Source organism: Acanthisitta chloris, unplaced genomic scaffold (assembly GCF_000695815.1).
Source record: "Acanthisitta chloris isolate BGI_N310 unplaced genomic scaffold, ASM69581v1 scaffold27518, whole genome shotgun sequence".
In the NCBI taxonomy this organism is placed as follows: domain Eukaryota; kingdom Metazoa; phylum Chordata; class Aves; order Passeriformes; family Acanthisittidae; genus Acanthisitta; species Acanthisitta chloris.
Window position 1 is genome coordinate 1 of NW_008689244.1, and position 11,912 is coordinate 11,912.

The following is an 11,912-nucleotide window of genomic DNA, read 5'->3' on the forward strand; positions in this document are numbered from 1 at the left end:
TTAGTGTAACACAATTTTTTCAATAATAAAAGATTTTGATACTTACTGGAACTGAAATTTGTGGATTATTTTTAAGTTTTCCAAGCACAGCAAAGCCATCAGTGTGGATTTTCCCCTTTGGTCTTATGTTTAAGGATTCTATTTTAATACAGTCAATAAAAAGTGTGACACTATTTGCTTCCACGATTATCATAAGCTTGTGCCATTGGGAGTCAAACAAGAAAGGCAAATGCAAAAATGATGCAGTTTGGAGTCTTCCATCTGCTCCTTTATAACAAAACTCAACACTTTTCATTTGGCCATTAAGATTCACTCCAACTTGTTCTTTTCCTGAAGAATCCTGGATCTGCCAAAGAGTCCAGTATTTCTGAAGTGTGGCCCCAGTCATCCGAAAAGTAGTTAGAAAGGAATATTCATCAGGCAATCCGTTGGAATAGATGGCACTGTGTAGGATCAAAATACAGTACATTTGTAGTGTATTTGTTCTGAAAAGCTCCACATATCATCATATATTTCACTATATTGTTGAATGCTGTTCTGCATGCAGAGTCCCAAAACAGAGTGTCTTTTTGAGTCCTGAGTGCTGCTAATGGTACAAGGAACTGGTTCAGAAATTTGAGTTCTTCCAACATTGTACGATGTTTACAATAGCCCTTTATAAGTGTAAAGGATGGAACAACAACAGACACTTGCGATTTAGAAAATCTATCCCACAATTTTCCTATTCCTCACTATTAGACTTCTAAAATCAGCCACCATAGTGTGACTTCATAATTGAACAGGTAGATAGTGCAGCTCTGATTTGATTTGGAAGGCATAAGAATGTCTTTTGCAAAATGCATTTTCTTGTTCAGCCTGACCATAACCCTTTTTTTAATGTATTAGCTATTACTTCAGCAGAAATCATTCAACAAGTCATTCATTGACAAATACATATGTGGTGAGAACCCACACTAAAAGTGTATTATGTTCTGTGACATTCAAGCACAAGATAACAGGCAGCAGGGAACAGGTTTGCCACAAATAAAACATCTCATCATTTTGCAACTCCTATAATGTGAGATTTGGAAACACAGGTAGGACTCACTGTGTCACTGTGAAAAGCAGTGATGTCAATTTTTATCTCAAATATATCACTGAATTTGGTAGAGTATTTAAGAAATATGCCTTTCCATATTCTGTGGATCATAAAATTTCAGTGCCATATCCAGTTGACATCCATACATTATTTGTCATCCATCCACATTAAAGAAGAAGTTTATTTGAATACATTTCTAAGTATGAAGATATACAGAGCTATTTTTCATCCATCCACATTTAAGAATAAGTTTATTTGAATAAATTTCCTAAGTATGAAGATATACAGAGCTATTTTGTCACCAGAAATCATTAGAATAACTTCTCAGGCGAGTAGGCATTTCAAATAAAGATGACTTTTTGGCTGGCAGGTCAATCCTATCTCAGCAGCTATTTAGCCAGCATTAATGAAACTCGGGACTTCTGCTAAGGCAGAAAAAAAATAAAAAGCAGGAAAATGGAATAAGTTCTTATTCTGTGTGTTTGATTACTCCTGATGCCGTAGCTAGGACTGCCAGAAGCAATTTCCCTAGTCTGTAGTTGCTGTCCCAAGCTGTAGTGCAGGGACGTTCCAGCAGGCAGCGGCACAGCCTCAGCAGATCTCAGCAAGGACAAGACAAGCCTGGCAGCTTCACCTTGGAAATAAACCACCCACGCTGCTGGAGTTTCACCTTTTCCCCACGAGCCTTTATATACACCCAAAATCTGGTTTATAGAGAAGGGGAATGTTTAGCTGGTGCAGAGATTCACAAAGTCGGAAAAGGTGATTCCTTGCTAACATCTTTAATCTGTCTGTGATTTGTTCTGAACTGTGTTGACCATGGATGAAGTAGTCTGTCCCACCTGGCTTTGTTTGATAGGATTTTCTCCAATTTATTGCATTCTTTCATCCTTTTGTTTCAGTTTGTATCTTACCATCTCAAATGCAAACATCAATGTGTGGACATTGGATCTTTCTTCCTGTTCTGAGCACTTTCCAGTGTTTGTGACTGTCTATCTCTCCTTGTGTTAGGTTTCTAGCTTACACAACATGCTTATATATTCTTTCCTGCTCCAGGAAGATACTACCTCTCCCTATCCAGACACATTCACTCTTACTAAGCTTCTGATCCAGTTCACCACATCTTTTATGGCCCTTTGTGTCCTTCTTTGTCTGCAATATCTCTTAAACAAGTATTTCAATCTCCTCTACTGCTAAAGCCTGAGCTCAGCTGAGTCATTTATCTCTCCAGCTGCTGAATCCCCTGTTTGTTCTTGCACAAGAGCTGGTTTTACTACTCCCCTACTGCAGGTGGAATTGTTATGTAATCTTTCAATAGCCTCCATGGAACATTCTAATTTCTCTATGAAATTCAGTGACTCCAGATCTGATACACTGAGCCTCACAGCTGAAAAATGCAGTTCTGAGCTGAGGAGAGGTTTTCAGTCCTTCTCTACAGTGATAAGTTTTGCTGTCATGGCAGGACTGGTTAAACTATGACACACTCATCCCACCTCAACTGATATAACTATACTGGCAAAAATAGCAAAACAAAACAAACAAAACCAAGGAACCAAACAAAAACCCAAAACAAAACAAAAACCTCAAAAACTCCAAACAAACAAAAAACCCACTAGAAAATCCCCAAAACAAACAAACAAACAAACAAAATACCACAAAAAAACAAACAACAAAGAAAACAAAAGAACTAGTAAGTAAACATACATTTTTTGATTAGAGGATTGTTTATACCAGATTGGCAAAAGGATTTTTTGCACCATATTTAGCTATAGCATTAGTACTTTACAAGCCATTCTGTGGCTTCTCCTTCTTTTTTCAGACATTCAACCAGAAAAGAAATATGTTCACTTTTGCAAGAGATAAAGAAAGAAGAGAAATTGTGTAAGAGCTTCTGACATTGGTAAGAGAAAACTAAATTGTAAGAAATGTGTAAAACACAAAGATTAAAATTCAGTGCACAAGCATGGGTAAGTATTTACATTTCAAAAAACTTTCAATAACCAGTCAGAACTGCAGCCTTTAGACTAAGGACTCAGTATCAGTAACATGACTCAACATAATAAAGCATGAGCCATCACCAGGGGACCCATCACCATCTGCAGGGACCTGTTACTGTGTAAGATTTATAGTTATAATTCTACAAGTAAAGCAGAGTCAGAGTCTCATCTCAGTTACTCCAACAGTAAAGAGCCTTTAGTGGTTTCAGTGTACCTCAGAGTACAGTTCTTCCCTAAGTCTGTAATCCATAGAGAGGCAAAACCGTACTGAATTCAGCAGCTTAAAATACTAAATATTTGGAAACCATTGCAAATTCAGCATGACGTTTAAATCAAAAATGGTAGAGAAGCTATTCCTCCATCTCACTGCAAAGTGGAGAATGATGGATTCTGTAATCTTATTGAAGAGCTGATAACTATATAAGCACTCAAATTATTTCTCTTAGCTATATTTTTAACATATATGTTTCCCATTCCATTCATTTATGGAAGGGAATAAACCAATTTTAAATTTAGAATCAGGCAAATGAGCAAAGGAAGAACTAATATGTTCAAGCACAAAGGCCTGATTCATTCCTGACCTATTTCCTATCCACTTAAAATTGCAAGGGACAGAAGCCATCAGAGCAGTATTTATTTCTTTATTTAATTTTGTATCTTAAGTTTGTAAGAAAGCATTCTAGGCCTTCTTTCCTTATGTACTCAGATTTATTACTAACTGCTTTGAATGCAAGGTCAGGTCAATTTTTTTATCAGATATTTGAATATTTGCTTAATTTTTTTCAATACTGAGGGATGGGAAGTTAGAAACATTTCTAGTTCATCTAGGGGAACTTCTGAAACACTACTATTTTCTTTTAATCGTTTTCATAAATACCTAAAACTTTTATTAATCCTGTAGCTCTAGTGCTTACCAGGAAGATTCTTTTGAGGCTTCAAAACTAAGTCCTACTGAGGCATCAATATAACCAAGATGAGTTGTCTGACTAGGTGGTGGAAGCCCTGAGCAGTTCCACTGACTTCAGGATTCATCAGGAGCCAAAGAGTTTGTTAAAAGGTCAACTGTGTACCTATTGAAATTCTACAGAGTAACTGCTTGTTTTATTAAACTCATTTCTTTAGGAGTTAATTTCTTAGGTGAGCTCCATTGCCCTCTGAGATAACTTAGTTCTTTCTAAATGAACATATTAGACATGTTACCACATCCCACTAGATGTAGATGTAGAAATTGCTCTGGCCAATCTTATGATAATATAATATTATGCACCCAGGGCTGGGAGTTCCTCTGCTAAATCTGGAGACACTTGTATCTGCATCTCCTGAAGCCACTCAGAATCACAGCTGACCTGGCAGGCAATACCTGGCAGCTACCAAATAAACAGTAAAACTTAGCTCAGCATGTTTAAAAGCAACTGTCTTAAATCATTAGCAAGAAGTGATATTTTAGGACTCATTGCCCTCAGCTCATCTTTATTCTTCAGAAACATCCAGTTCTGAGCTAATTATTTTTCCTATGAGCTAATTAGCTTCTTGGCTGCATTTTGTCCTTTCCATCAGTGTCATCATAATATCTACGTAAGATAGCTGGTAATGCAAAAGGAAAAGCACCTGAAGAACTTTGGAGGCTGGATGTTGAAAAGCCAGACCTTCAATCATATGGATTTGAGGAGCATTGCTTCATGGAGAAGCTTTATTTCCAAAGGAAAAAACAGTAAATCAGTTTATAAAATTCTATGGATGTTCCAAGCTTACTGATGAGATTTTATAAACTTCCTAATTTCATTTCATCATTTCCTATCATGATATGTTTGTCATGTTACCTGTTAGACTTGTCTGCAATACATCACTGCCCCAAATATAAACACTGTTCAAAAGGCAGCTTCAATTATATAAATTGCTTTACTTTGCTTTCTAGTGAGATGAGGATGCAGGCAAAGAGTTATCGTTTCTGGATTCGCAGTCTACCTTCATGCTAATAAATCCAAAAGGCCCAGAACTGTTCTCTAATGCTATGTTCAGGTGGTATGAAATAGTTTAAACCTGCTTACTTCCAAAATATTATTAATATATGCAAGTTGTATATTGGGAATGGTCCATGGCCTATGCTAGCTACCAAGCTGTGCCCAGGGATTGTTTAAAGAATGTTAATTAGTTTGAACTCAAACCATGCCAAAGTCTTATATTTTAACAGTACAGATGATCAGTTTGGGGCCTTGTGATGTGACAGATGCATTTATAAAGTTGAAAGTTTAAGATTTCATCCAATGTGTAAAGATAACTAGGCCTTTTCCATGCATAAAACCATACCATGAACATATTTCTTTGTCTTACTATATTTTTTAAGTTTTCCATTAAAGATGAACACAATAATTATCCAAATATCCAGTATTAGCTTTGTACTTACTAACTGGTGGACACCTACAACGTGTACATAGCTTGAATTGAAAAATAATAGGTTCTCCATGTCCAGACACAACAGGTAAGAGTCATGAGAGTTCCACATGAAGTTATTACACACAGTAACTGCATGAAGAACACTGTGCTGATTCTTCAGCAGATTTTGTTCTAGAAGAAGCAATGGCCAGTGGGAATTTATCTGGATTATGGGAGAAGCTAAGTTAAGATTTGTGTGCAATCATTTTTGTTCATTCTGGAATATACTTCTGGGCCTTGGCAAGCATGCTAAGCTGCAAAAAGACCAAGCTACAATTCAGTAGCATTTTAAGGAAGCTCTGTAAGCTTTCCAAGGCATAATCTATTGCTACAGGAAAGACTGAATCAATATGCTGAGCCATACCCATCCAACTGAGCTCTCATTCCCATGCCATAACAATTGCAACGTTGGCTCTTCTGCCTTAGTATAATCATCCTATGTTAGTCTAAAAATTCATTTGACTATTGCCAACATATTTGTTGAGGGTCCCTCCTACAAGCACTTGGGTCTGTAGCAGCTATCCAGCTCAGGAAAACGGTGCTAGCCATTTTTTCCAAACTCACTCTAATTTTGCTTCCAGGAGCGCACAGCGCAGAAAGCAGAGCTGGGAGGATGATACCTCCTGTGTGAGCCCTCGGGCACAGCCTCCCCTGCCCCCCGGGACCTGCTTCAGCACCGCGGGCACGGACAGCTCCTCAAGCCGGGGCGGTCCGGGCGGCTCTGAACATCCTTCCCTTCCCTTCCCTTCCCTTCCCTTCCCTTCCCTTCCCTCCTTCCGCTTCCCACTGGTACCCTGGGGAATATTTACATTAAAGTTCAATACTCCCGGTGTGAATAAAGAGCAGTGGGGAGTGGCAGGAGGGAAAAGCAGCAGGAGTTCAGGGCTGGGTCTGAGAAAAGCCAGAGCTACACACATGCCATTAAAGATGCTCAACATTCCTTAATGTCTTCTGCGTAACTTGCTAGCTCCTGTATTACTTCTCAGGCTTATCATCATCCCAAATTCATAGGAATAAAACCCACCTACCATGCCACATTATAAAGATTATGTGGGGAGATCTGTTCTTCAAAAAAAAAAATGACTGGAAATGGCTAAATTGTTCCTCTCCTGTGGTGTTAGCCTCGGCTGCTTACTGCCAAGTTCACTCTTTCTCAGGAGCTTACTGAGAAGGGCACACTGTAAAACAACTCTGCAGCAGAGCAGCAAGCTCAGGCTCAGTGAGAGAGGTGCAGAAGATTGGTGCACTAGATCATGGTCAGGACTCAAGCCTTAACCCACTCACTGGACCAAGTGGCAGGAGTCAGCTCAGATGCCATAGTGTATTAAGGCAGCTGGTATAGGCTTGATCTAGGATAACTTTTACATATTAAGCATATATCCCACTAGAGCCATCTACAGCAACAAGTCTAAAATTTCTTAAAAATGAAAACATTACTGCTTCAATAGCCCAGCCTGTTTCTGAGCTAAGAAACATGAGTGGAAAATCTGAGAATCTCCAAGTTTTAGTGAAATGACAGCCTTAGTTGCTGTCTGTGTTTGGATCCACAGTCATGGATTAGCAGCCTTGATTTGTGTCTGGGATTGAATGTAGTCATGAGTCCAATGTAACCAACCACTTAAGCTGCAAACTAGCTCAACCTGGTGGCAACAAAGGTAGAAGCCAGGGAGAACTGCAGCATGAAAAAGTTGTCAGTGATATCTGGGGCAAGACAAAACACTTTGCACTCCAATTATTCCTAGCTGAAACAGTAGTCCAATTAACGGTCTTGCCAGTTAATTGCTGAGTTAAGGCATTCTTAATTACATAAGGTGCTGGACCAGAATCCAGGCTTGCCTAAGTTTGGCAAAGACATCTCTACCCTGCTGTACTGTCTCTATTCCTTCACCAGCAGCAAGTCTGGCCTGTGAAGCACAAACACAATTAGATTCCTAAATCCTGGCTCCTATCACAACTTGCCTCTGATACGCTACATAATAATTTTCAACTTTTATAGATTAAGTGACCACAAATCAGCCAGGATCATGCATGTACTAGTTTTCCAAAGAGCAAATAAAACCAACACAGAATCAATCATAGTCAATCTCACCTCATCTCTGCACTCCTTACATGATCAGAAAATGTTTAAATGTTTCCAGAAAACTTTCCTCACACTTCTGTTATTTTTTGTTTTGCCTCTCTGTCTGTTTTCAACTCATGAGCAACTTTTGGCTTCACGTCCTAGAGGTGAATCCCTTTCTATCAGCAAATCTTGAGGTACTCTAAGCAGTATCATTGGTTAGATCAAAGTGGGAGACCCTGAAATTGCTGTTACAGAATCAGTCTGGGCTGGTGGTGGCAATGAAAGAAATGTTCAATTCCTCTTTCCCCTTCCAAAAGCTATTCAAATGAGGTGACCTAGTTGGCAGAAGGATCTATCCCTTAAACAATAAGATTGCAAAATATCTATATTTTAAAGTCAAACAACAAAGGCATTACCTGGTTGGTATCCTGAAGTCTACATTGGGTCCCAATTTATAAGCCACTTGTAGAGAAGTGGAGCCTACTACTCGTTCAATAACTCCTTGGGAAGCAGCTTTTTCTATTTGGAACTGAGAAATCAGGTCAAAGCCTACAAAAAAAAAAAAACATGTCTATAACATAGCTTTTATTTTAATTCAATTAGAGAACTGTGCAATCACAGAGCTGAATATAACCTGATAAAGTTTCTGAACTGCAGCTTTTCCTAAAAAAGTCAGATTGTTACTTGCCTGGTAAGTCATCTTGGCCAATCCTGATTGTTGGGCAGATATCAATTCTGTGACTAGCACCCAGAATGGCTGGTAGTCCTGCAAAAAAGGTGAATTTATTAACCATGTGCCTGCACATTGCCTAAGATCACCTTAAAAAATTAAGTGAAGCAATAGTGAGCATATTATGAATTAAACAGAGCTAAAAATAATTAGATGTACACAATAATCAATTTAAACTGTACTCAGTGAAATGAGAGATCTAAGAAAAGAAGCATCTGTTTCTAGAGAGCTTTACATTTAAAACGGTAACTTCATTGATTATTTGATTATTTTTTTCCAAGCTTTTAAATGAGTGTTATAATAAGTCTGCTCTGGCAGAGCTATGGAGAAAAAGTAGCAGCACAAGTAGGCCTGCTGTGCAAGGAGTTCTTAGGTTGGAATTTTTGGTGGTTTAAGCAAACTTTGAAAAAAAAAAAAAAAAAAGGCCAGTTACGTAAATCAACAATCTCCCTAGTCCCAAGGAAACTTAAACAAACCTCATGCCAACTAAAGAAGTTGTTGAGAAACTGTTGGCATCTTTTCCATCCTCTCTGGTATTCCAGGGGTTCCCACCTTCTTCTGTGCCACATTTGATCAGAAAATAATCATGCATGAAATGAAGGGTAGGGGCAAAAAGAGAGCATGAGACCTACCAGATTCCACTAATTTAAGGAAGGAGGGAAGGAAAAATAAACATTTATTTGAAGAGTTTAAGAGTAAGTCCAGTATCAAGTCAATCTGGAAATGTTAGTAGAGTGTGGATAGGGAAGAATGAAGTGTGGAAGTTGGAAGGAGATACATTTCTAACCTACAGAGAGCCTCTTGTGTGCTGTAAAGGCTCAACCCTAAATGTGGGTTTCCTTCTGACAACATAAAGAGAACATTCAGCTTGGCATGTTACACCTTAGAAAAGGCCTCATTCTACATTATTTGATGAGACATATGGCTGACATCCAGCCAGTTATATTTTATGCCCAGAAAATAAAGTAGAACCAGTTTACTGCCACATGTAGCAGAATACCTAATTAGAAGCACTGAAAGATGAGGGGCAGGTTTGTGTCCTGTATTTGCCACCTATATCCACATACTAATCCTTACCTTAAAAGTAAATTTAATAGCAAGTTTAAAGCAACACACACATTTTTCATATGCATCCATCCATTCATCCATACATGCATACACATAGACAGTCCTCCCTTTCTGTGGTGGCTAGCTAGGCAGGACTTTGAATAAACTCAGAATAATTCTTTTGACAGTCAAAATTACAGAAAGATGAAATGCAGATAAATTCTGTCTCCTTACTTGATTGGTGCTGGATGGTTGCTGAGATGAAAGACCACAGAAAACTACACACGTAAAAGAAAGCTGTAATTTTCCTGTAAACAGAAAGAAAACTCCAGTATGAATCTATAGTTTCTGACAGATTCTGTTATTGGCTTTCTCCCCAAGCCATGCATATTAAATGTATGAAAAAACAAGTTAAGGATTTACTAACAGACTCGACAAGACAATTTCTTTACAATGAGAACTTTTTTATTTTTACCCCATAATAAAACATGTCAATAAAGCTCTCTCTATTGCTAGTTCCTTCATATAATGCTGTCATAAGACCAAACAACCCAGGCAGCAGCTGGCAAGGACAGCTTTAACCATTCTAATCTCTTATTTACAGATGTCTCTAAATCCCACTTGTTCTCTTACCAGTTGCTTTTCATCTTCACTGCTGGTTTTCTTCAATTCTCTCATGTGAATGTGTGGTGTATATCATCACACTCCTTGCTTCTCTCTCATTAGTCCCAGAGAGGAGTGCAGCAGTGGGTGCAGACAGCTCCTCCTGCCCTGCACAGGACCCAGCAGAGAGGGAGGTGCAGGCTGCAGGGGCTGTTTTAATCTTGCCAAGGGAAGGAGGTGGAGGCTGGACAGACATGTGTGTCCTGGTGGGCTCTGAGGGCGGATCTCAGGAGCCAGCTGAATATAAAGAAGCCAAGAGAGCAAAGAAAAGGCTGCTGCTTGCACCAGCATCAGGGCAGGGAGATTAAGAAAATATGAGTTCAGCAATGCCAGTCTTTGAATAGTGGGGTCTGCTGTTCAGCCAGGCAGAGAGGAAATAATAATAGGTACCAGGAGGTTTGAGGAAGCTGGTAGCCCTGGCATAGCTTTAAGACTAAAGGCTTTGATAACAAAGGAACCTCCATCCTGTAAGGAAGGAATTTCCATTTTTCACATTACCCATCAGGTGGCCTCAGGAGAAGCCTATGCAATGATAGGACAAGGGGTAATGGGTTCAAACTGAAGGAGGGGAAGTTTAGGTTAGATATTAGAAAAAAGATTTTTACTCTGAGAGTGGTGAGACACTGGCACAGGTTGCCCAGGGATGTGGTGGCTGCCCCAACCCTGGCAGTGTTCAAGGCCAGGCTGGATGAGCCTTGAGCAACCTGATCTAGTGAGGAGGTGTCCCTGCCCAGGGCAGGGGTTGGGACTAGATGATCTGTAAGGTCCATTCCAACCCTTAAGTTCTATGATTCTATCTAGTGAGGTCCCAGTTGGTTCTTCTGAGTAAAACAGATCGTGCAAAAGGGTTTTCATTGCTTAGAGTTAAACCTTTCCAAGGAATACACATAGGCATTACCAAGCAGACTGCTGTTCTTCTGTGGTCATTGATAAGTACTCCCTTTCCAGAGATGCTTTAATACACAGAGACTTTTATTCATATTTGTTCACAGGGATGTGAAAAGGCCGAGGAAGAGACAAACAGCCAAAAGGTCCTGAGATCTACCATAGCCAAAATTTGTGTATGGATGGAAAGTATGCTAAATTGTGCTAATCCCTCACATCTGTAAGGTTTCATCTTCTCTAGATTCTTTATATTCTAGTTAATAATAGTTTAAACTTTCAGAATTTTTTAAAGTGTAGGACCTAGCAGATGCAATGTTCTCTCCTATGTGCTGAGAGTCTGAAGCAATAACTGAGTAATGAACTACTCCATTCATCCCAGTTTGCTGCAAGTCACATTCCCAGTTTTGGCAATTCCAGTGTTGGTCACACATTTATGTTTATTGTTAGAAACAGAGGGGCTGGATCACAAACATGAACAGTTTGCCATGAATAATATCTCAAACATGTCTGGAGTGGTACCACTTTTTCCCTCTTCCATAGAAAAGAACACCCAGGGACCCTTGCAGTCCAGCACCTTGACCATGAACATATTATTCCTGCACCAGATTTGTCACATGAAACCACTGTCAATAAAAAAAATAATAAATTTTAAATTAGAGAAATATTAGTTTGATTTCACAATATGTTTTCCCTAGTCATCACACACCTGAGTCCCTTATCCCCCATGCAGAGATTGCATTGTGGCATGGGGTGGTATCTGTAGGGCTTAAAAGGAGTCAATAAGGAGCAGCAGGGAGAGCAGGATGTGGAAGTCACCCGAAGTTACAACAAGGGGAATGGCATGGGAATGTGGCATGGGAAGGAACAAGTGAGAGAAAGAAAGAGTACCAGAATTTTTGTGAAGGAACAGGAGTTTGCCAAACCATCTCTTTTGTCATATTGAAGATTGCTTAGTATTGCCAATTTATTTGTGGCAGCATTATGGAAGAAAAAGCTATTCCAGCAATTAGATATGAA

The 11,912-nt window shown here is 39.2% G+C and overlaps 1 protein-coding gene across 1 annotated transcript; it reads right to left on the reverse strand.

Annotated features, from left to right (window-relative positions):
- Positions 1-46: 46 nt before the first annotated feature.
- LOC103808552 (collagen alpha-1(IX) chain-like) lies at positions 47-10,159 on the reverse strand (the record flags this gene model as incomplete). Its single annotated transcript, XM_009081342.1, has 5 exons — positions 9,981-10,159; positions 9,582-9,655; positions 8,259-8,336; positions 7,987-8,119; positions 47-443 (listed from the first exon to the last, which is right to left on the reverse strand). Coding segments are annotated over exons 1-5 (696 nt in total), but the record flags the coding sequence as incomplete, so codon positions are not given.
- Between the last annotated feature and the right edge of the window lie 1,753 nt (positions 10,160-11,912).